At 39.9% G+C, this 26,127-nt stretch overlaps 1 protein-coding gene across 3 annotated transcripts in view; it reads left to right on the forward strand.

Moving 5' to 3' along the window:
- Positions 1-21,219, forward strand: part of EEF1AKMT2 (EEF1A lysine methyltransferase 2) — a 37,646-nt gene extending 16,427 nt beyond the window's left edge. Inside the window, exons 4-6 of one of the 3 annotated variants that reach the window (XM_023224315.2) lie at positions 3,918-4,025; positions 12,912-13,128; positions 18,534-21,219. In XM_023224315.2, the coding sequence (XP_023080083.1) occupies positions 3,918-4,025; positions 12,912-13,128; positions 18,534-18,628 (420 nt within the window). In that variant the 3' untranslated portion in view covers positions 18,629-21,219. The remainder of the gene's footprint in view (positions 1-3,917; positions 4,026-12,911; positions 13,129-18,533) is intronic. The other 2 variants (XM_023224314.2, XM_023224316.2) reach the window with 2 other exon arrangements.
- Positions 21,220-26,127: the final 4,908 nt, after the last annotated feature.

Consider the following 26,127-nt stretch of genomic DNA (forward strand, 5'->3'; position numbering starts at 1 on the left):
CTTCCTGGGTTCAAGCGATTCTCCTGCCTCATCCTCCTGAGTGGCTGGAATTACAGGTGCCTACCACCATGCCTGGCTAATTTTTGTATTTGTAGTAAAGATGGGGTTTCACCATGTTGGCCAGGCTGGTCTCGAACTCCTGACCTCAGGTGATCCACCTGCCTTGGCCTCCCAAAGTGATAGGATTACAAGCGTGAGCCACCACGCCCGGCCCATATTGTGTCTTTGATATTCTTTCCTGTTTTTAATTTTCCATTCTTTTGTCGTTCTGTGTATAACAGGGATATTTTCTCTGACTGTTCTTTGCTAATTTTTTAAAAATTTTTTGCTGTGTCTCATCTGCTATCAAGCCTACCCTTGAATTTCTTAATTATTGTGTTATTCAATTATGTTATTAAGTGTTTCTTTTTTTTTTTTTTTTTTTTGAGATGGAGTCTCGCTCTGTGGCCCGGGCTGGAGTGCAGTGGCCGGATCTCAGCTCACTGCAAGCTCCGCCTCCCGGGTTTACGCCATTCTCCCAGCTCAGCCTCCCGAGTAGCTGGGACTACAGGCTCCCGCCACCTCGCCCGGCTAGTTTTTTTTTTTTGTATTTTTTTAGTAGAGAGGGGGTTTCACCGTATTAGCCAGGATGGTCTCGATCTCCGGACCTCGTGATCCGCCCGTCTCGGCCTCCCAAAGTGCTGGGATTACAGGCTTGAGCCACCGCGCCCGGCCGTTATTAAGTGTTTCTTTGTTTTTTTTTGTTTTTTTGTTTTTTGTTTTTTTTTTTTTGAGACAAAAGTCTTGCTCTGTTGCCCAGGCTGGAGTGCAGTGGCGTGATCTTGGCTTACTGCAAACTCCACCTCCTGGGTTCAAGTGATTCTCTTGCCTCAGCCTCCCGAGTAGCTGGGATTACAGGTACCTGCTACCACGCCTGGCTAATTCTTGTGTTTTTAGTAGAGATGGGGTTTCACCATGTTGGCCAGGCTGGTCTTGAACTCCTGACCTCAGGTGCTACGCCTGCCTTGGCCTCCCAAAGTGCTAGGATTACAGTGGTGAGCCACCGCCTCTGGCCTTGTTTGTTTCTCTGTTGTAGTTCTCAGTTCTCTGCTAGAATTCTCCCACTTGTCATTGTCATTTCTGTCAGTTGTTTTAACATCTTTTTCTGATAATTCATTTATGTGGGTCTCCTGTCGGGTCTGTTTCTGAAGTCAATTTCTCCCCTTGGGTTTGGTTGTTTCCTTGAATGTCTGCTCATTTTTGGGTGCCAGAAGTTGAATGTGAAAGACATTGGAGATAGTTTGAGGCCCTGAGTGATATCTCTAGAAACCTAAAACTTCTATTTGTGATTTCTACAAGTTGCACTAGAAGAATAAACAGGCATGGGAGAAGAAGGAACTGGTAGGCCGAGGTGGGCGGATCACAAGGTTAGGGGGTCAAGACCATCCTGGCTAACACGGTGAAACCCCATCTCTACTGAAAATACAAAAACAAAATTAGCTGGACGTGGTGGCGGGTGCCTGTAGTTTCAGCTAAGTGGGAGGCTGAGGAGGGAGAATGGTGTGAACCCGGGAGGCAGAGCTTTCAGTGAGCTGAGATCGTGCTACTGCACTCCAGCCTGGGCGACAGAGCGAAACTCTGTCTCAAAAAAAAAAAAAAAAAAAAAATGAAGGAACCAGTAAGAATCAGTTAATAGACTCATCCTGGGTTCTAGGTCTCCCAGAGAAGGAGTTAAGGGAAATGGAGATAAAATAAGATCTCAAGGAATAAGGAGGGATACAGCTAAAAGGGTAGAAGGTTGGCATCAAAAAAGAGAATATTAGACCTTTAGATTAAAAACAAAAATAGGCCGGGCACGGTGGCTCAAGCCTGTAATCCCAGCACTTTGGGAGGCCAAGACGGGCGGATCACAAGGTCAGGAGATCGAGACCATCCTGGCTAACCCAGTGAAACCCCGTCTCTACTAAAAAATACAAAAAACTAGCCAGGCGAGGTGGCAGGTGCCTGTAGTCCCAGCTACTCGGGAGGCTGAGGCAGGAGAATGGCGTAAACCCGGGAGGCGGAGCTTGCAGTGAGCTGAGATCCGGCCACTGCACTCCAGCCTGGGCAATAGAGCGAGACTCCATCTCAAAAAAAATAAAAAATAAAAAATAAAGGGAGCAATCTATCTGTAGAAAATAATTGGTATACTTGTTTCTTGAGTTTAGATTAGGAATCAGTTACTTAGGGTTAAAAAGACTTGGTAGGTCTTCATGGATTTGATGTGGCAGTGGGTTAAATTTTTTTTTTTTTTTTTTTTTGAGATGGAGTTTCGCTCTTATCACCCAGGCTGGAGTGCAGTGGCGCAATCTCGGCTCACCGCAACCTCCACCTCCCAGGTTCAAGCAATTCTCCTATCTCAGCCTCCCAAGTAGCTGGGAATACAGGCGTGTGCCACCACACCTGGCTGATTTTTGTATATTTAGTAGAGATGGGGGTTTCTTCATGTTGGTCAGGCTGGTCTCGAACTCCTGACCTCAGGTAATCCACCTGCCTCAGCCTCCCAAAGTACTGGGATTACAGGCATGAGTCACTGCGCCCAGCCAGTAAGTTAAGTTTTAAAGGAAGTAACCATTTAGTAAATGGTGAAGAGGAGGAAGGGAATTTCAGGCTACACTGTACTTTGTAACTTACTTTAAAATCTTTTTCTGATAATTCATTTATTTGGGTCTCCTGTCGGGTCTGTTTCTAAAGTCAATTTCTCCCCTTGGGTTTGGTTGTTTCCTTGAATGTCTGCTCATTTTTGGGTGCCAGAAATTGAATGTGAAACACACTGGAGATAGTTTGAGGCCCTGATTGATATCTCTAGAAACCTAAAACATCTATTTGTGATTTTTATAAGTTGTACTAGAAGAATAAACAACTGACAGAAAGTTTTTCATGTTTCCTTTGAAACTATTTTTAGTCTCATTGGTCTAAAAATGTTCATCATTGTTAGGGGGTGTGTAAAAACCAGAAGCTTCCATGCTTTTGCTACAGACACTACGCAGCCTAGATGGATTAATGGCTAGTAAACACCAAAACTCTCAAGTCCAATGAGTTAAAGAAACTTCTTGGGGATACTGATACCTGCCCACCCTACCTCATAGTTTTTTTTTTTGAGACCGAGTCTCATTCGTTGCCCAGGCTGGAGTGCAGTGGCACGATCTCGGCTCACTGCAAGCTCGCCTCTCGGGTTCACGCCATTCTCCTGCCTCAGCCTCCCGAGTAGCTGGGACTGCAGGCGCCCGCCACCACGCCCAACCCTGTTAAGTCAGGATGGTCTCCATCTCCTTACCTCATGATCTGCCCGCCTCAGCCTCCCAAAGTGCTGGGATTACAGGCGTGAGCCACTGTGCCTGGCCACCTCACGGGTTTTTTGTAAAGATCTAGTGGGATGTATGAAATACTTTTAAAGATGAAAAAGTAATATACAAATGTAGAGTGGTTAAAAATCACATGGCTGGTGGAGAATTGCATAATATATAATTATACTGAAGGGAAAATTTAAAAATTGATAGCTTATTACATTTGCATTGATTTTATTCATATAATTTAATTGGGTTAAGTAAAATTTATGACAAATTTATGTGTGAATTGGAAATTATCAGTATCAAAAGTTAATGTTACCTTTTTTTGCCTGAGGGCTTATACATATATTTTCATTATTTTTGAGAACATGAATTTGCTTTTGAAAAAGAGATAAAATATTATGAAAACAAAGGCATTGTCATAGTATATGAACTTACAGTTTTTATTTAGAGTCTACAATAAAATTTAAGCATTATGAATTATTGGATTATATGTCATTTTCTCTACAACAAAAATAAGACAACCCCAGTCCTAAAGGAATATTACAATTCATAAAACATTATATTAAAATTTTATACTAAAGTATAAAATTATTTCTCTCTGTCTAGGCAAAATTTGGTTTCTCTGATATTACTGGAATTGATTACTCTCCTTCTGCAATTCAGCTTTCTGGAAGTGTTATAGAAAAAGAAGGTTTATCTAACATTAAGTTAAAGGTAATATTATTTATATTACTATCCTATTTATAATAGAAGTTAAATGTTTCTAGAGCATATTAACTGACAAGTTTTAAATTCACGTAAATTAGGGATCAATAAAAAATAATACAAATTGAAACATTTTTAAGTAGCTATATTAAAAATTTAATCTAGTTGGTTTGGGGAAATTATTTTTTCTTCTCTATGTTTGTTCATAAACTACTGCTCCTGATGTTTGCAGATACATGTATTACTATAAACTATGGATTAACCAGATCAAAAGGTTTTTTTTTGAGACTGAGTCTCGCTTTGTCACCTAGGCTAGAGTGCAGTGGGGCGATCTCCGCTTACTGCAACCTCCGCCTCCTGGGTTCACGCCATTCTCCTGCCTCAGTCTCCTGAGTAGCTGGGATTATAAGCGTCCGCCACCACGCCCGGCTGTATTTTTAGTAGAGACAGGGTTTCACCATGTTAGCCAGGATGGTCTTGATCTCCTGACCTCGTGATCTGCCTGCCTCGGCCTCCCAAAGTGCTGGGATTTGTAGGCGTGAGCCGCTATGCCCGGCTGATCAAAAGGTTTGAAATGCATCAAGTAGTAATGCCACCAGAAATCATTTAGTTTATTTTTGTGTCCTATAATCTGTGAGATGATGATTCCTAAATTTATATTTCTAGCCCAGGCCTCTCTTCTGAGCTCTAGAGTTATAGACAGGCATGCCCCATGTTTTTGGCTTCCCAAATGGTATGTTTTTTGACAAAGGTTTGTGGCAAGTCCACTGAGCCCATCTGTTGACACCGTTTTTCCAATAGCATGTTCTCACTTTGTGTCTCTGTGTCACATTTTGGTCATTGTTGTAATATTTCAGAGCTTTTCATTATTATTTTATCTGTTATGGTGATTCATGATCAATGATCTTTGATATTAATATTGTAATTGTTTTGGCATGTCGGGAACTGTGCCCACGTAAGATGGTGAACTTCATTGATGAATGTTGTCTGTTCTGTCTGCTCTACCTACTGGCTGGTCTCCTGTCTCCCGCTGTCTCTCCTTCCCTCCCTCCCCCTCAAGCCTCCTTCTTTCTTGGAACACAGCAATATTGAAATTAGGCCAATTAAAAACCCTACAGTGGAATGGGTGCGGTGGCTAACGACTGTAATCCCAACACTTTAGGAGGCTGAGGTGGGCAGATCACTTTGAGGTCAGGAGTTTGGGAGTAGCCTGGCCAACATGGTGAAACTATGTCTCCACCAAAAATACAAAAAATAGCCAGGCGTGGTGGTGGGTGCCTGTAGTCCCACTTACACTCCAGCCTGGACAACAGAGTGAGACTCTGTTTTTAAAAAAAAAAAAGCAGAGGCAGGAGGATCGCCTGAACTGGGAGGTGGAGGTTGCAGTGAGTTAAGATTGTGCCACTGCACTCCACCCTGGGTGACAGAGGTAGACTGCATCTCAAAAAACAAAAAGAAGAAAACAAATACAAAAAATAAACAACCCCCACCTCAACACAGTGGCCTGTAAGTATTTAATTGAAAGGTAGAGTCACACATCTCTCACTTTAAATCAAAAGCTAGAAATGATTAAGCTTAGTGAGGAAGACATGTTGAAAGCTGAGATAGGCCAAAAGCTAGGCCTCTTGTGACAAAATTTAGTCAAGTTGTGAATGCAAAATAAAATTTCTTTAAGGAAGTTAAAAGTGGTAATCCAGTGAACACATGAATGATGAGAAAGTCAAACAGCCTTATTGCTGATACGGAGAAAGTTTTAGTGGTCCAGATAGAACATCAAACCAGCCACAGCATTCTCTCAAGCCAAAGCCTAATCCAGAGCAAGGCCTTGACTCTTTTCAATTCTGTGAAGGCTGAGAGAGGTGAAGAAGCTGCAGAAGAAAAGTTTGAAGCTAGCAGTAGTTAGTTCATGAGATTTAAGAAAAGAAGCCATCTTGACTGGGCATGGTAGCTCACGCCTGTAATCCCAGCACTTTGGGAGGCCAAGGCGAGAGAATCACCTGAAGCCAGGAGTTTAAGACCAGCCTGGCCGACATGCTGAAACACTGTCTCTACTAAAAATACAGAAAGTTAACCGGGCATGGTGGTGGGTGCCTGTAATCCCAGCTACTTGGGAGGCTGAGGTAGGAGAATCGCTTGAACCTGGGAAGCGGAGGTTGCAGTGAGCCAAGATTGTGCCACTGCACTCCAGCCTGGGCAACAGAGCGAGATTCCATCTCAAAAAAAAAAAAAAAAGAAAGAAAAAGAAGCCCTCTCCATGACATAAAAGTGCAAGATAAAGCACTAAGTACTGATGTAGAAGGTGTAGCAAGTTAGCTAGCAAATAACCAATGAAGCTGGCTAAACAGCATACAGATTTTCTTTTCTTATTTTTTTTTTTTTTTGAGACAGAGTCTTGCTCTGTCGCCCAGGCTGGATTGCAGTGGCCGGATCTCATCTCACTGCAAGCTCCGCCTCCCGGGTTTACGCCATTCTCCTGCCTCAGCCTCCTGAGTAGCTGGGACTACAGGCACCCGCCACCTCGCCCGGCTAGTTTTTTGTATTTTTTAGTAGAGACAGGGTTTCACCGTGTTAGCCAGGATGGTCTCGATCTCCTGACCTCGTGATCTGCCCGTCTTGGCCTCCCAAAGTGCTGGGATTACAGGCTTGAGCCACTGTGCCCAGCACAGATTTTCAATGGAGATGAAATAGCCTTATATTGGAAGAAGATGCCATGTAGTAGTTCCATAGCTAGAGAGGAGAAGTCAGTGCCTGGCTTTAAAGCTTCAAAGGAGAGGCTGACATTATTGTTAGAAGGGGCTAATGCAGCTGATGACTTTAAGTTGAAGCCAAAGCCCATTTCCCATTCTGAAAATCCTAGGGCCCATAAGAATTATGCTAAATATTCTTTGCATGAGCTGTATAAATGGAACAACAAAGCCTGTATAACGGCACATCTGTTTACAGTATGGTTTACTGAATATTTTAAGCCCATTTTTGAGACCTACTGTCCCAAAAGAAAAAGACTCAAAGTATTACCATTCATTGACAATGCATGAATTCACCCAAGAACTCTGATGGAGATATATATGAAGATTAATCTTGTTTTTTTTTTTTTGAGATGGAGTCTTGCCCTATCACCCAGGCTGGAGTGTAGGGGTGCAGTATCAGCTCATTGCAAGCTCTGCCTCCCAGGTTCATGCCATTCTCTTGCCTCAGCCTCCCAAGTAGCTGGGACTACAGGCACCTGCCACCACACCCAGCTAATGTTTTGTATTTTTAGTAGAGACAGGGCTTCACTGAGTTAGCCGGGATGGTCTCGATCTCCTGACCTCGTGATCTGTCTGCCTCAGCCTCCCAAAGTGCTGGGATTACAGGCGTGAGCCACTGTGCCTGTCCTGTTTTAAGGTTTTAAAGAATTAAGCAAACTGAAAACATAAACAAAAACACCCTTGATGGGCTGGTGTGGTTGCTCACGCCTGTAATCCCAGCATTTTGGGAGGCTGAGGCGGGTGGATCATGAGGTCAGGAGAGCAAGACCATCCTGGCTAACACGGTGAAACCCCGACTCTACTAAAAATACAAAACATTAGCCGGGTGTGCTGGCAGGCGCCTGTAGTCTCAGCCACTTGGGAGGCTGAGGCAGGAGAATGGCGTGAACCCGGGAGGCAGAGCTTGCAGTGAGCCGAGATTGAGCCACTGCACTCCAGCCTGGGTGACACAGTGAGACTCCGTCTCAAAAAAAAAAAGAAAGCCTTCTGGAAATGATTCACCATTCTACATGTCATGAAGAATATTTATTTTATAATTTTATAATTCATGGGAGGTCAGAATATCAACATTAATAGGAGTTTGGAAGAAGCTGATTCCAACCCTAATGGATGACTTGGAGAGAGGTTCAAGATTTCAGTGGAGGAATTAACTGCAAATGTAGTGATAGTAGCAAACTAGAATTAGAAGTGGAGCCCGAAGGTGTAACTGAGTTGCTGCAGTCTCATGATAAAACTTGATCAGATAAGGAGTTGCTTCTTATGGTGGATGAGCAAAGAAACTGGTTTCTTGAGATGGAATCTGCTGTGAACATTGTTGAAAAAGGATTTTGAATATTCCATAAACTTAGTTAATAAAGCAGTAGCAAGGTTTGAGAGCATTGACTCTAGTATCAAATGAAGTTCTACTGTGTGTAAAGTGCTATCAAACAATATCATGTGCTCCAGAGAAATCTTTCATAAAAGAGTCAGTTGATACAGCAAACTTCATTACTGTCTTATTTTAAGAAATTGTCACAGCCATCCCAGCCTTCAGCAACCACCACCTTGATCAGTCAGCAGGCATCCTCATCGAGGCAAGGCCCTCCAGCCAGAGAAAAGATTATGACTTACTCATGGTTTCGATGATGGCATGTTGGTGTTTTTTAACAATAAACTTTTTTTGGGGGGACGGAGTCTCGCTCTGTCGCCCATGCTGGAGTGCAGTGGTGGGATCTCAGCTCACTGCAACCTCTGCCTCCTGGGTTCAAGTGATTCTCCTGCCTCAGCCTCCTGAGTAGCTGGGATTATAGGCACCTGCCACCACGCCTGGCTAATTTATGTATTTTTGGTAGAGATGAAGTTTCACCATATTGGCCAGGCTGGTCTGAAACTCCTGACCTTGTGATCCACCTGCCTTGGCCTCTCAAAGTGCTGGGATTATAGGTGTAAGCTACCACGCCTGGCCATTTTTGTGTTTTTTTAGTAGAGACGGGATTTCATCATGTTGGCCAGGCTGGTGTCGAACTCTTGATCTCAGGTGATCCGTCCACCTTGGCCTCCCAAAGTGTTGGGATTACAGGCATGAGCCACCACTCCTGGCCTACAATAAAATATTTTTTAAGGCACGCATTTTTAAAAAAGACATAATGCTATTGCACACTTAATAGACTATAATACAGTGTAAACATAACTTTTATATGCACTGGGAAACCAAACATTTTGTGTGACTTGCTTCATTGTGTTGTTTGCTTTGTTGTGTGGGTCTGGAACAGAACTTGCAGTATCTCTGAGGGATGCCTGTAAAATCTGCCTATTCAAAATTTCCGTTTGGAAAGCTAATAGTCTGTCAACTTAATTAGTCCAAAATGAAACTCATGATTTCCTCCTCAGACCTGATTTCTCCAGTCTTTCCCATCTCTATTAATAACACTCCCATTCACCCTGTTGCATTTACCCAAAACCCAAGGAGTCATCCTTGGTTCTTCTTTTTCCTTAAAGTCCTGTATCTAATTCTGTTAGTCATATGTGTGTGTGTGTGTGTGTGTGTGTGTGTGTGTATATATATATATATTTTTTTTTTTTTTTTTGTAGAGACAGTGTCTTGCCCTTTAGCCCAGGCTGAAGTGCAGTGGTGTTATCACAGCTCATTGCAGCCTCAATCTCCTGGGTTCAAGTGATTCTTCCACCATAGCTTCCAGAGTAGCTGGGACTACAGGCCTGCTTTACCACACCTAAATTTTTTGTCGAAATGGGGTTTTGCCATGTTGCCCAGGCTAGTCTTGAATTCCTGGCCTCAAGCAATCTGCCTGCCTCTGCTTTCCAAAGTGCTAGGATTACAGGTATGAGCCACTGCTTCTGGCCAGTTTTATCTTCAAAATATATCAAGAATGCGATCATTCCTTTGCTCCCTGTGAAGTCCGAAGCACTATTACTTCTTCTTTAAACTACTACAGTAGCCTTTGATTTTTGCATCTCCATTTCCATTCATGTTGCTCTGATGTTCTTTTACCACAGGGCAGCCAGAGTAATTTTTTATTTGTTATTTTTTGAGACGGAGTCTTTTTCTATTGCCCAGGCTGGAATGCAGTGGCACCATCCTGGCTCACTGCAACCTCGACCTCCTGAGTTCAATCTATTCTCATTCCTCAGGCTCCCAAGTAGCTGGGACTACTGGCGTGTGCCACCACACCCAGCTAATTTTCTTTGTATTTTTTTAGTAGAGACGGGGTTTCAGCATGTTGGTCAGGCTGGCCTTGAACTCCTGACCTCGGGTGATCTGCCTGCCTCAGCCTTCCAAAGTGTTGGGATTACAGGAGTGAGCCACTGCGTGCAGCCAAATTTTTGTATTTTTAGTAGAGACCGGGTTTCACCATGTTAGCCGGGCTGGTCTCAAAATCCTGACCTCAAGTGATCCTCCCACCTTGGCCTCCCAGAGTGCTGGGCATGAGCCACTGTGTCCAGCCCTGGCCAGATTTTTAAAAATGTAAATCTGTTCATGTCACTTCCTTGCTCACAATCCTGAATTGACTTCCCCATTGCATTGTAAATGGATTCTGAACCTCATCCAGCCTTACAAACTCCTTCATTTCTTACCTTCTTCCTCTTTTATCATCAACACTCCTGTCACACTGGCTTTTCTTCTGTTCCTGAAACATGTCAAGTTTGTTTTGAATCTGTATACTTGCTGCCCTCTGCCTAGAGTATTCTTGCCTCAGATCTTAGCATGTTTGGTTCATTCTCATAATTCAGATCTTTGCTCAAATAACACCTTAGAGAAAACTTTCTTTATTTTTATTTTTTGAGATGGAGTTTCGCTCTTGTTGCTCAGGCTGGAGTGCAATGGTGCGATCTTGGCTCACCGCAACCTCCATCTCCTGGGTTCAAATGATTCTCCTGCCTCAGCCTCCCGAGTAGCTGGGATTACAGGCATGCACCACCATGCCCGGCTAATTTTTGTACTTTTAGTAGAGGCAGGGTTTCTCTGTGTTGGTCAGGCTGGTCTCGAACTCCTGACCTTAGGTGATCTGCCCATCTTGGCCTCCCAAAGTGTTGGGATTACAGGCGTGAGCCACTGCGCCCGGCCGAGAAAACATTCTACTCTATTTTCCAAACGATTTCTCTTCCAAGTCAATTAGTGTCTTATTTCTCTGGTTTTTATTTTTTTCATGGCACTTTATCTGAAGTTATTTATTTAGCTTATTTATCTTTTATCTTTCTCTTTGTAGAATATAAGATATATTTTCTTTCTTTCTTTCTTTTTTTTTTTTTTTTTGAGGCAGAGTCTCACTCTGTCGCCTAGGCAGGAGTGCAGTGGTGTGATCTCTGCTCACTGCAACCTCTGCTTCCCAGTTCAAGCAATTCTCCTGCCTCAGCCTCCCTAGTAGCTGGGACTACAGGCACATGCCACCACGCTCGGCTAATTTTTTATATTTTTAGTAGAGACGGGGTTTCACCCTGTAAGGATGGTTTCGATCTCCTGACCTCATGATCCGTCTGCCTTGGCCTCCCTAAGTGCTGGGATTACAGGCATGAGCCGCTGCGCCCGGCCAATGTATATTTTCATACAGGGACCTTTTCTATTTTGTTTACTGTTATATCCAGCTGAAAAGTACCTGACAATAGATGTCCACAAAATATTTGTTGAATAGATGAGTACTTTTTTTTGTTTTTTTTTTTTTTGTGACAGAGTCTCGCTCTGTCGCCCAGGCTGGAGTGCAGTGGTGTGATCTTGGCTCACTACAAGCTCCGCCTCCCGGGTTCACACCATTCTCCTGCCTCAGCTTCCTGAGTAACTGGGACTACAGGCGCCTGCCACCTTGCCCAGCTAATTTTTTGTGTATTTAGTAGAGATGGGGTTTCACCGTGTTAGCCAGGATGGTCTCGATTTCCTGACCTCGTGATCCACCCGTCTCGGTCTCCCGAAGTGCTGGGATTACAGGCGTGAGCCACCGTGCCCGGCCAGATGAGTATTTTTATATAGGCATTTAGGATGAGGAAGCCTCTTCAAAGTTAGCTCTTCAGAGTGATAGTCATTATTTTGCTTCAGGTATCATGAATACTTTGGACATGAAGGAAGGGAGAAGACCCACCTTCCAATATACATCAACATAATATATACATTTTTAAGTCAATAAGTATTTTAGATTAAACATGGTTTACAATTACTGTATTAAATTTGTATGAATAATTGTGAGCTAGTTGCCTAATTGTTTTTTTCAAAATGAGTTTTCAGAATTTTCAATGGTAAATTGTGAATATTTTATAAAATTGAGGCAGATTGCTATTTCCGATGCTTATTATGCATCAAGTTATTGACAGTGAATGAGATGGTGATGTACGACTTTACACATCTAAAGTGCATGAAATCTACCAACTTCAGTAATTACAGTTTAAAAGTTATTTAATTTCTTAAGCCTTATGCCATTCATTATTTCCATTAGTAATTTCGTGAGCTGCTGAGTCAAGACCCAAGAAATTCTTTTTTTTTTTTTTTAAAGGCGGGTCAAGTGAAGCAGTGGTAATAGAGAAGGAAGGAAGAACTTTGTAACTGGTTATGATCTATTAGTTGTAAACACGACTGCCCTCGGACCAGCCAAGGCCCAAGAACTTTTGATTTACCCTGTTTATTTTAGGTTACACACTAGGAATATAAGCTAAAAATCTTATTCCCATAGTTGAGTGTTGTGGCCACATCTACTTAGGAGGCTGAGATGGGAGGATTGCTTAGCTCAGGTTTTCAAGTCTATCCCGGGCAACATAGCAAGACTCCTGTCTCCAAAAATCTTATTTCCAGTGACCTTAGTTCCAAATAAATTGTCATTTTTAAGAATATGTCAAATATTCTACTTTTTGACAGAAACAGTTTTTTCATAAACTAGGCTTGTGAGCTCCATAATGTGCTAGTATTATTAGGGAATATGGCTGTCTTTGATTTGTTTTCAAATTTATAGAGATTTGGAATGTTCAGAAATTATCAGTCTCTTATTAATCTTGGCTTTAATGACCTTGGATGAAGCTCATAAAAGGTATAAAGTTGAAAATATGTTTATTATATGTAAAATGCCATTATAACTAATGGGTCCTTTTATTAATAACCTTTTACAGGTTGTCACATTCTGTAAGGATTTTGTTTTAATTGTTCTCACATAGACATTGACTTTTAATATAGGTAGAAGACTTTTTGAATCTCTCCACACAGCTGTCTGGATTTCATATTTGTATTGACAAAGGGACTTTTGATGCCATAAGCCTTAATCCTGACAATGCAATTGAGAAGAGGAAGCAATATGTGAAATCTCTCTCCAGGGTGTTGAAAGTAAAAGGCTTTTTTCTAATAACGTCATGTAATTGGACCAAGGAAGAGTTGCTAACTGAATTCAGTGAAGGTAAATGACTATATGGCATTTAAATGTGTGCTTACCTCAGGTTTCATGTACTTAAACAGGTTTTCTCCCCGTTTTGTGTTAATAGTGTTTTACTTTTCTATTTGTGGGAATTGCCTGCTTTTTTCTCTGTTAATGACCTTGATAATAACTTTTGACTGTATATGCAAAGCACAGAGAAATAACATTGGTTGAGATCCAGAGATCTGCTAAAAAATTTTCTGAGAAATCCTGGCAGTTAAGTACTAACATTTATGAGCCTGTAAAAATTAAGTTCTCAGCCTGGGCAACGTGGTGAAACCCTGTGTCTGCTAAAAATACAAAAAATTAGCTGGGATTGGTGGCGCGTGCCGGTAGTCCCAGCTACTCAGGAGGCTGAGGTGAGAGGATTGCATTAAGTCCAGGAGGTGGAGGTTGCAGGGAGCCAAGATTGTGCCGCTGAACTCCAGCCTGGGTGACAGAGTGAGACCCAAATAAACAAAAAAACAAAAAAACAAAATTAAGTTCTCTATTTGAATTGCACAGTCTTTTATTTAAGATATATAATCTATTATTTATAGAATCAAACAAAACATGTATTGTGCTTCTGACTTCAGTGCAGTGATTTACTGGCAAATCCGTAATAATGCAAATGGAAGAAGTACTTTTGTCTTAACATGATGAGAGTTTTAATATTATAGATACTTTAGCTGGTCTTGCCCTAGTGGTCATTAGGTCTTCAGAGATTATAGAACAATTCTTGTTTTCAGAGGATATAGAACAATTATTTTTAAGATTGCACAGAATTAAAATGTAGGGAATTGATAGAAGATTCTGGTGCTGAGGCAGGATCCTTTTTTGCCTAGTTAGCAAAGTGTAGTTAGTGCAGTATCTGCTTAGTGGAGATCTTATGAGAACTGAGAATCTGTAATCTAGACACAAAATATTTTGAGTTCTCTGGCAGACTGTTCCTTGCATTTTTTAAGAAATATTTTATCTGCCAGTTTTTCATGTAGTGCACAGGCATTTCTGGGAAAGTATCTTGAGAATCTACGGATATTTGCTTGTTTTTTCTTAGAATCCTTTTCAGATTAGTTTTTTTTTCCCCCCTTTTTATTCCAAATCCTGCACTTTTTTTTTTTTAAAGATAGGATAAATTTTCAGGATGGAGTCTTGGGTAAATAATATGGTACTCAATATTTGGTTAAATTTTGAACCTCAATTGTCACAAGCTAATGGCAAGTGAATTACCTCAAGAGAATAGTTTACTGTGTACCATTATTTATAACCGTACTGCATATACCTTATTTTAGAGTTTGTTTTCTTTTTAGTATTAAGGGAATAGGCTGGGAGAACACTTAACACATGTCCTTTTGTGTGTGTTCAGTGGCTTTGACAGATTATATAATGTAAAACCTGAAGTGTTTGAGGCTTGAAATACGAGCTTATGGCTTCATTACTATTGCCTCTGGAAAACAAGAATTATATGTGATTTATTGTCTTTTATTACATGTCATTTATTTTATTATCTTCCATGTTAAATTTGTTTCCTTTAGAACTAGTGAGGCCCTGTATCAATAAGCCTTTCCTCTTCCTGAACTTTGACAGTTTTAATAAATGCTCAAAGTTACACTGTGTAGGGCAAGTTTCTTTCCTGGTTTTTAAATACAGGTGTTCTTTTTTACTCCTAGAACCAGCAGACAAAAACATATTTGTCTGTCTTTGATAATGAGGAACAGACTTTAGCCTGGTTAGAGTACTTAAAAATGTGTCTTTGTCTGAAAACTATTGAGTAAACTATGTTCAATTTTAGAACAAAATACAGAATTTAAGCGAAGTGTTATAATGGGAAATGTTACATAAATAATTATATACAATTGAAAACATTTTTTAGGCATGAGTCCCTTAGAAAATGGTATTTGAAGTTAGATATGGGACAGTAACAGAATACACTGCCCTGCGTCACTGCCAAAGGTCTTGTTCCTGACTACTCATACTGGCTGCCACGTTCTCTTTGCACAAAATAAAGCTTGTTTTACCAATCTTTTAAGGTTCTTTTCTTATTTGAACTATAAATGTTCATAAAACTGTTGAAACAGATGTTGCATTTTTTCCATGATACCCCTGATTATACAAATACTTTGTGTTATAATTTTTTTGGTGAGGGTTACCTGGAACGAGTTGCCTATGTTCTAATTTGATGTCCAAGGGACTTGACTTTATGAAAATGAACGAAAGCAATAACTACCCATCTTACTTCAGAAGTAATTTAAGGGAATCTTTCTGAATCTATTCGGGTTTGGGGAGCTATCCTTTATTTTATTTATTTATTTTTTTATTTTTTGAGACAGAGTCTCGCTCTGTCCCCCACGTTGGAGTGCGGTGGCACGATCTCGGCTCACTGCATGCTCCGCCTCCTGGGTTCCTGCCTCAGCCTCCCGAGTAGTTGAGACTACGGGCGCCCACCACCACGCCCGGCTACTTTTTTGTATTTTTAGTAGAAACGGAGTTTCACTGTGTTAGCCAGAATGGTCTCAATCTCCTGACTTTGTATGCCTGTCTCGGCCCAAAGTGCTGGGATTACAGGCGTGAGCCACCGCGCCTGGCTGGGGAGCTATCGTTTAAAAGAAAAAGTAATTCAAATTTATTATCTAAATAATTGAAAAATATCAATAACGTCAACACATAAGCATACAGATTAAAATAATTAAGACAATTCATTTACCATCAGTGGAGTACAACCACTGCTAATATTTTAGTGTGTTCTATTTTGAAATATAATAATTCCAGTTTTGTACGGTTAGTTCAGGGAGTTAAAAAGTTAGTCCTGGAAAATTTATACAGACAGAAAATTTTTATTATTAAATATCCAAAGTATTTGTAAAATTTTTGAAAACAAATATGGTTGTATAACTATGTATGTACCTAGCACAATGCCTGCATTTTCCAGCATTAAGATACATCATATTATTTTATTAAAAGAAATGTCCTAATTTGGAAAAGTTTTCTTATGATAAGCTTTTAATAAGCATTATAATATTGAGTTATTATGATTTGGTGAAATTAGATAACATGAATTAGGATGTATAATGAAATAGTATGATAGACCAATTGATGCCATAATATAATTTTTATTTTTATTTTTGAAACAGGATCTCTCTCTCTCTGTGTTGCCTAGGTTGGAGTACAGTGGCAGGATTTTGGCTCACTGCAGCCTTGACTTCTAGGGCTCAAGCAATCCTTCCACTTCAGCCTCCTGAGTAGCTGGAACTACAGGCACACATCATCATGCCTGGATAATTTTTATATTTTTAGTAGAGACGGGGTTTTGCCATACTGTTCAGGCGGGTCTCGAACTCCTGGGCTCAAGTGATTCTCCCACCTGGGCCTCTCAAAGTTCTGGGATTACACCATGCCAGGCCCTGGTTGGTATTTTAGTAAGTGACCTTCCAGCTTTGTTTTATTTTTTTTAAAAGCAAAATAATAAAACATTTTATTTCATAGTTTAGGAAAACACTACATTACCGTATTTGGATCTTTACAAAATCACAGTGAATTTGATGGGGTAGGGGAGCGCATTAGTATTAGTAGCCTCAGGCTGGGATTAGAGGCCTGAGCCACTCCACCCAGTCAATATACATCATTTAAAACACTTTTTTTTTTTTGTTTACAAGAGTTATTTGAGCTCAAAGTATGGAAATTTAGAAAATACAGAACCCCACCCCTGCCTCAAGAAAAAAAAATTCCAAAACTGATAGTTCCATCAATAAGGGAAAAGCTTGATTGGCGTTTTATTTTACTTTAATTTTAGAATTTATTTTGAGACAGAGTCTGGCTCTGTTGCCCAGGCTGGAATGCAGTGGCATAATCTTGGCTTACCACAGCTTCCATCACCCAGGCATCTCCCACTTCAGCCTCCCAAGTAGCTGGGACTACAGGCGCACAGGCGCAGGCCACCACAACGACTTATTTTTGTATTTTTTGTAGAGACGGGGTTTCGCCATGTTGCCCAGGCTGGTCTTGAATACCTGGCCTCAAGTGATCTGCCCACCTCGGCCTCCCAAAGTGCTGGGATTACACCATGCCAGGCCCTGGTTGGCATTTTAGTAAGTGACCTTCCAGCTTTATTTGTTCTATTTTTTAAAAGCAAAATAATAAAACATTTTATTTTATAGTTTAGGGAAACACTGCATTATCTTATTTGGATCTTTACAAAATCGCAGTGAATTTGATGGGGTGGGGGGCGCGCATTGGTATTAAGCCTCTTTGCATAGAAATCAGGATCATGGTAGAGGGATAGCCTGTCTCATTTAGTAAGTGGTGAAGCTGAGACTTGAACCTAGGATTCGATTAACTTTGAAACTTTTTCGATTCAAAGTTAATTTTTTTAAAACCATACTGTGATGCTTTGAAAGTTACTAGTTCCTTGTCTTCCTAGGACCTTTATTAGTTAGTTTAGTTTGAGTCTTCATCTTTGTTATAAATTATTGTTTTTAATTCTGCTGAAATACACATAACGTACCACTTTATAACCATTTTTAAATGTACACTTCTGTGGTATTAGGTACATTTACATTTTTTGTGCAATTGTCATCACCATCCTTCTCCAGAACTTTTTCATCTTCTACAAATTCACTTATATTTCCAAGTTATTTTGCCTTTCTATATTAAGTGCTTTTATGTGTGTGGTGTGAATTAATTAGATTGCTACATATAAAGCACTCAAAATAATGCCTGGCACATAGTAAGAACTCAACACAGGGCCAGGCGATGTGGCTCATACCTGTAATCCCAGCACTTTGGGAGGCTGAGGTGGGTGGATCACTTGAGGTCAGGAGTTCCAGACCAGGCTGGCCAACATGACGAAACCCCATCTCTACTAAAATACGAAAAATTAGCTGGGCGTGGTGGCGTGTAACTGTAATTCTAGCTATTTGGGAGGCTGAGGTGAGAATTGCTTGAAGTCTGGAGGCAGAGGTTGCAATGAGCTGAGCTTGTGCCACTGCACTCCAGCCTGGGTGATGCAGTGAGACTCCGTCTCAAAAAACAAACAAATAAACAAACAAAAAAATTCAATACATGCTAGCTGCTTCCTACAAACGAGGTGATAGAGGCTAACAGAGATACAGCTTTGTGGGGGTGACAAACAGGAAGTTCAGGAAATGGGAGGTGGATGGAAAGCCTGTTTTATGCAATTTGTTTTTGGTCTTGTCTTTTCCTTGTTAAATTCAAAGTGATTTTGGGTGAGCATACATATACTGTACATACATAGTAGAACTGAAAAACCATGAAGTGAAATTCAGCACAATTTAGAGTTTGGACTTATAGTTTTACAAAGGGTTGAAAGGTACAGTGTTAATACATGCATATAAATAAATGTAACTATGAGACTCAATCCTTAATAAAAGTATTTAAATTTTGTCTGACAGGATTTGAACTTTTCGAAGAGCTGCCAACACCCAAGTTCAGCTTTGGAGGCAGATCTGGAAACAGTGTAGCAGCATTGGTTTTCCAAAAAATGTGAGACTTTTTCTTGGACAAATTCAGGTAGCTACACAGAATCTACACAGCAAAGTCAGCCTGACAGAGAAAATCCTTGTGCAAATAGATGCTTAGTGAGTACACAGGATGCACATGTTGAATAGAATATACTAGATTGGTAAAAGAAAATAATAATAATGAGCATCTAAGTGGTTGGGTTTTAGAGATCAGTCAATAATTTTTAATTTTCTTTTGTATTTGAAATGTAAATAGTTTTTGATTAAAAAGATTTCCTGTAACTGCTAAACAGTTAAAAACTTTAAAGTAGTAAATGAGTTTATAGAAAGCCTGTATTCTTGATTTTTGCGCCTTGGTAAAGTTGAAAACTATTTATGAAGATTTGACCAAATTATTCCAGCATCAGAATAATAAGCAACACAACTTTGTTAGTGTTTTGTTAGACTATTTATAAAATATAACAAGAAATACTATTTTGTGTTGGATGGTGGTTATTTTTAAACTTAATACCTGTGAAAAGGCCTCTTACCTTTATGTATATAATTAAACAAAATCAGAAATATATCAGTTGCTCAAAAGTTATCAAGCCTGCATTTTGCAGCTATGGTCTTCTCTACACACTGTAAGGGATAAACAGGTAGTAGAAGGAAAGAGAACTAAGGAATATTATTACTTGCTAGTGCTATGTTGAGTTGTCTTATTAAGTAATTGAATCCTTTCAATATCTTCCTGAGGGATGTATTGCTTGTTCTTGTTTCTACTTATAAGGAAAGTGAAACTGAGAGAAGTGAAGTCACTTTTATGAGGTCCAGCAGTACAGGATGGAGCCAGGATTTTTATCTGGGTCTGTCTGACTTTAAAATACATTCTCTTCTCCTAGCACATTCTGCCTCACAGGTGCTAATTCTCTGCCTTTATAGCATTTACAGTACAGCTGGAGACCTATGATGATTACATATAAAGTTCAGTTACAAAAGATGGGTAGTTATTTTGTTAGTGTTCGTCTGTGCAGTATCAGAATAGCAGTCAGTCAACTCTGTCTCATATCATCCTTCATTAATTTTCCCCATCTCCCTACTCAAAGACTTGCCTCTATTAAGAATTTTGTCATTCTTCTGTGAAAGAGTAGTGTAAGTTATATAAGCCTTCAGTGATACATGCACAAAGATATTCTAGTTAGGGGTTAATTTAGCAAGAGAAACAGTTTAGTAATGTTTTTAAAAAAATAAGGCATATTCATACTTAATACCATTTTGTATTTGTGGTAACATTTTAATATTGGAGCCATAATACACATTTTTGCATAATTTTTTGAAGATTTTCAGCTTTGTGTGCCAGTTGGGTTACATAACTAACAGACTTTTTGTTTATTTGGCAAATGTTACTCCTGTATTGAGTAAATCTAACATTATGTCCCTTTTCTTTTTGGGGAGGGGTAGACAGGGGAGTGAGTTTTTCATTTAGATAAACATTGATCAACCATTAAGACAAGATAGTTGAAGACATATATGTGGACTTTCAACAAAAATAACTTTTTGAAAAGCTTTTATTTTCAACATGTAAAAACTGAGAAATTACTTCAAAATATATGCAATTTAAATTTTTTACAAAATTGTGTTGATTTTACAAGACAGGAGATCTTAAACTGTAGATAGTTTTATAGTTTTTGAGATCTGGTCTTTGTTTTTTTTCCATATTAATATTCTTTGATTTCAAATATAACATAGATAAGTACTCTTTTAGAATTTTGAGTTAAGTATATGCTATTTTAATGCACTAATCCTACAAACTAGGCTTTCTATGTGACTAGACTGAGATGTTGAGTCTGATTCACAAAAAGCTTGGAATCGTTCGTTGTTGAAAAGCTTTTCGAGTCACTATTTGGGGCATGTTTGTGCCATTTGCAAAGGTTAAGTTTTTTATTTATTTATTTTTTTAACCATAGAGCTTTTTGATAAGGTTAGGAAAAGGAAGTTGTCATCTCTTCTTATTACTCTAATCCTGCTGGAAGCTAGCTTTTTGGGGACTAAAACCAGAACAAATGGAAGGTCCAAAAATGCTAATAAGAAATTAGTATTTTCACATAATACCAAACTGTTAAAAACCAGGCCAGCAAATGTCCCCAGGTTCCTGAAACAAACCATAAATACATTATTTAACTTAGTATTGTTAAATTGTATAAATATGTGGGTAACTGTGACAAATTATGCAGTTATAAAAAGGAGCAGTAAGTTACGTAGTGAATGCTATTTTCTGTGGATAAGAATTTGGAATTGTAATTTCATTTAATCGAAAGACGCTTATTTCGAAGAAACTTGTTTGAAATGCCAACGCAATTTCTCGGTGCAGCCTGCTTGGAATTGCTGCTTTTCACTATGATGTTATTGCTGCATAACAGGCCACTTCTGTGTATAGGAAGTGCGTGTGCAAGTCCAAAGGGAATTGAGGCCTGAATGGGTGGGTTACACCAATTAACAAATACAAAGTTTTCAGTACATTTTGTTTTAAGCCAGGTGCACAAGTTAGAGTTGCTTTTTGGGACTGGCATTTATGTATGTGAGAATCAAACCTGATATCACTCTTGGCAGCCTGACTAAAGCCATTTAAAAATAAGTACAAACTGTCCTTGAATGATTTTTTTTCCCATTGTAGTAGCACTGAGTTTTCCTTTTTTCTTCATCTGTGGTATGCATGCAATCTTCTGGGTTTTCTTTTTTTGAAGAAATAAGGGAGCTAAGTATATACAAAAGACTTTTAGTCTTTTTATGAATCATGTGCTTCAGTGGACTTACTTATTTTAAAATTTCTATGATACTATAATACGGTACCGTATGTTGACCTCAATTCACATTTATCCAGAGTATAATAGAAACCTCAATTTTTAAGGAACCTACATTATTAGTTAAGTTTCATATGGCCTTGAAATAGTTTTCTTCAAATTGGTGTACAAAGAAATAGCGTTTTCCTGCCTGTGTTAATGACTTTTGTTTATATTCTTTTAAGTAATTTTATTTTATGAATCGTGTGTGTGTATGTGTGTATGTCTCTCTCTCTCTGTCTAGTGGCCTACAATGAAAATCTGTACAGATGTGAACAGTTTGTCTCCAGGGGAGAGTCCTGGGGTCTGAGTTCCTGTTTTGGGCTCTGTAAGCTAACGTGTATGTGCTCCTGGACAGCCCTCTGCTTTGATAGTATGAGACCAAGTGTCTTGTGCTCCACAGTAGTAACCTCTTTAGCTAATGGCGTGTGGGCGTGTGTGTGTGTGTGTGTGTGTGTGTGTGAGGGGGTGTTGATGGGCTCTGAAAGAAGTCTTGTCTCATACACTTCACTGAATGAAGGCTGCCCACGACCTAGAGCTTGATTGTGGGAGGTGAGGAGCATATATGGCTGAAAGACAATTGCATAGTGGGGAAAAAAATTAGGAAATCCTTATATTTCTCTTGGTTAGGCAGGAAACAGAGATGTCCATAGAAGAAGGGAGAGCTCATCAGCATGTTTTATTAACAGTTAATGGAAGAAAATTAATGCTAATTTATTCTTCATATACACCATGCAATTTGTTAGAGAAGTAAAAGAATAGTTTGAAATTCTTTGGTCAATTGATGGATTCCTATGTTCAGGGCATAGAAATGAAACTCAACATCAAGCAGACAAATACCCAAGCCCACAGGCTACATAAATGCTGAATAAAACCAGCTCTACAATGGAACTCTGAAAAGCGACGGGTAAGAAGCCTAATGAATGATTGGATATGACCTTAGCAAAGTCCCTGGAGTGTTGTTGAAAGATCATTCATTTCCAGCTTAGATGTCAAGACGGGCTCTAGTAACCAGGAAAAAAAGAGAGCTTGAGTCAGTACTTACTGAGTTTTAAAAATCTTTTGCAACACAGTGTATTAGACTGAGCATTAAAAGGGCTTCTCTAGATGAATTTTGAGCTGTCACTATAGTTTAGGCCTAGGGAAATAAACTTAAAAAGATAGGAATAATTCCTAAGACATGAATGTATCAATATCCTATCCTGCTTTTCTGGAGTAGGACTTCAAAAACTGAGATGTATAGGCTGGCAGAATGTACTTTTGTCATGCTGATACCATTGTAAAAAAGACTTAAACTGGGAGATCAGCTGAGCCCTAAAGTATTTGCAAATTACGTGCCTAGCTTGTTAGAAGAAGAAATAAAAAGCCAAAATCTACATTTTTGTTTTCAAAAGAAATGATTTCTTTGTTTCCTGAAGAGATGAGAAATGATAAATTCTTCCATGTTATATTTTTACGTACGTATTTTTATTACTGTACCGTATCAGCAAATGATAAGTATTTAAGTGAGTGATCTTTATTGTTCATAGTATCTGGAAGCATCTTAAGAAAAGCAAATCTAATATATCTGTTTTCCCAAATATGTAAAAATTTACACATGATCCAGCAAGTAGCATATTGTGTATATTATCCGAGTAGCTTAGGAAAAAATATGAAAATACTCTGGTTGAATAAGGGGACTGTGAACTGTATTTCTCATTTTTCATTAATATATTACAGATCAGGCAGCTTATCATCAATGATGATAGCAGAATCGAAATGGTGTTGTGATGGCTGTAGTTCCCCAGCTTTTAAGCCTGCTTTACTGCTGCAAAGAGGAGAGAACCATTGGGAGGAAGAGGCTAAATGTAGAAGAGTGTGGGTGCTGTCAGTTCACATTTTCCTCCTAACCCTTCTCTAATAGGAAAATGTCAGGCCTTTGTTCCCATCTAATTTTAGTACATCCTGGCTAAAAAAATGTTGGGATGAAAAAATGTTAGGATGATTTCCAACCATGGAACTTTGAGGGGTGGGGTAGGGGAAGGAAGAGTGGAGGAAAGAGCAGTTTATACTCCATATCCGTCTGCCTTTCTGCAACAGCAGCTAGCCCCTACTCTGTTGATTTTGGTAATGAAATAAATTTAGATGCATTGAAGCACTGATAATTAGGTTTTCCTTCTATGTTCTCAGTAAGAAGCCTAGTTGGTTTCTGAATGGGGAAAGTCATAATATGGTATTTAATAAAACATACCTGGTGGAATTAAAGAGCTGTAGGTAAGCTTTGCAAGAAAGACCTGAAATTGTGAGTGAAAACTACATGTGGTGCTATGTATAAATAGAACCTTTGAGATGCATTTGTGTTTCAGGGAAGCTGCTGTTATACTGCTATTTTGAATGAGAGTAATATTTTGATTTTTGAGAAGCGGTCATAAGCAAGGCATACAAGGATGAGCTGTTTATCCCCTCTGTAAACCCAACAGGCCTACAGGGAAAGCCCAGATTCAGTGAGAGAGCCAGTTGGATCAAACAATTGATAATATAGTTTGTTCAAGAGATAGGACAGAATTCTTGGCTTTGTAGTTGGAAGTACCAAATGTTGTAGTTGTTATTTAATTAAAAAGTAATTAACTGGGCCTGGCGAGGTGGCTCACGCCTGTCATCCCAGCACTTTGGGAGGCCGAGGCGGGTGGATCATGAGGTCAGGAGATCGACACCATCCTGGCAAACACGGTGAAACCCTGTCTCTACTGAAAATACAAAAAAAAAAAAATTAGCTGGGCGTGGTGGCGGGCGCCTGCAGTCCCAGCTTCTTGGGAGGCTGAGGCAGGAGAATGGCGTGAATACGGGAGGTGGCGGAGCTTGCAGTGAGCGGAGATTGCGCCACTGCACTCCAGCCTGGGCAACAGAGCAGACTCTGTCTCAAAAAAAAAAAAAAAAAAAAAAGTAATTAACTGGATTAAACTAAAAGAGCAATTCTGAATACCGGAGCTCACTAAGAAATAAACTGTCTTCCCCCAGTATTCAGTTAGTGAGCCTAGGTTTCCTATTGGAATTTGTATGATGAAGACATTATGTAGCAGAAGTAAGATCATTTCATTATTTGCAATGAATTAAGGAGATTATTTTCTGAGCTTGAAATTCAGTTGAATTTATTTTGGTTCCTTTCATTTTATAACAGCAGGTAATTTGTTAAAATCTATTAAGCAATAGAATAGATGTCAAACAAATGATTTTTTAAAATATTTAATTCTGGAGAAAAATGATTAGACCTAGCCAAGTCACTTTCCTTTTCTGGTCTTCAGTTTTTCTCTCCATAAAACAAGGGCATTTAGGTGATATTTAACATTCTGTATCCTTGTTAGCTCACATTGCCATAATAAAATACCGTAAACTTGGTGGCTTAAACAACAGAAATTTATTTCTAGAAAGTTAGTTCTGGGGCCGGGCGTGGTGGCTCAAGCCTGTAATCCCAGCACTTTGGGAAGCTGAGACGGGTGGATCACGAGGTCAGGAGATTGAGATCATCCTGGCTAACACGGTGAAACCCCGTCTCTACTAAAAATACAAAAAACTAGCCGGGTGAGTTGGCGGGCGCCTGTAGTCCCAGCTACTCGGGAGGCTGAGGCAGGAGAATGGCGTAAACCCGGGAGGCGGAGCTTGCAGTGAGCTGAGATCTGGTCACTGCACTCCAGCCCAGGCAAAAGAGCGAGACTCTGCCTCAAAAAAAAAAAAAAAAAAAGAAAGAAAGTTAGTTCTGGAGGCTGGAATTCCAAGATCATTGTGCTGGCAAGGTACACTTTATTTTAAGGCCTCTTCTCTATAGGCTTCTAAGTGGCTGCCATCTATGTGTGTCTACATGACTTCTTTGTGTGCAGTGGGGTTGGAGGAGAGGGAGCGCATAAGCTCTCTGGTGTCTGTTCTTATAAAGAGCACTAACTCCAGGCGGGCATGGTGGCTCGCGTCTGTAATCCCAGCACTTTGGGAGACTGAGGAGGGCAGATTACCTGAGGTCAGTAGGTTGAAACCAGCCTGGCCAACATGATGAAACCCCATCTCTACTAAAAATACAAAAATTAGCTGGGCCTGGTGGTGCACACCTGTAGTCCCAGCTACTCGGGAGGCTGAGGCGGGAGAATTACCTGAACCTGGGAGGTGGAAGTTGCAGTGAGCCAAGATCACACCACTGCACTCCAGCCTTGGTGACAGAGTGAGACTCCATCTCAAAACAAAAACAAAAACAAAATAAAGAGCACTAACCCCATCCTGAGGGCCTCACTCTCATGGCCTCATCTAACCCTAATTATTTCATGAAGGTCCTATCTCCAAATATCATTGCGTTGGGGGTAGAGGGTCAGGGCTTCAACATGTAGATTGTAGGGGGAAACCAACATTTAGTCCATAATACTCCTGAAATCAATTGAGGCTTAGAAAAAGCCCTATGAAATAGGCTTCTAGAATAGCTGTCCCTTGGTATGCACGAGGGATACTGGGACCACCTGCTTATAACCAAATCTATACATAGGTGAGTTTTGCATCCCAAGAATATTGTATTATCAATCTGAGTTTGGTTGAAAAAAGCCAAGTATAAGTGGACCCACATAGTTCAAACTCATGTAGTTCAATGGTCGACTGTATATGTGGGGAGATTAAATACTCCATTTGCTAACTGTCAGTTGTTAGGTAACTTGATGGTTCTTTTAAACCAAGGTATCTGTACTCATATATAC

The sequence above is a fragment of the Piliocolobus tephrosceles genome, chromosome 9 (assembly GCF_002776525.5).
Source record: "Piliocolobus tephrosceles isolate RC106 chromosome 9, ASM277652v3, whole genome shotgun sequence".
Classification (NCBI taxonomy): Eukaryota; Metazoa; Chordata; class Mammalia; order Primates; family Cercopithecidae; genus Piliocolobus; species Piliocolobus tephrosceles.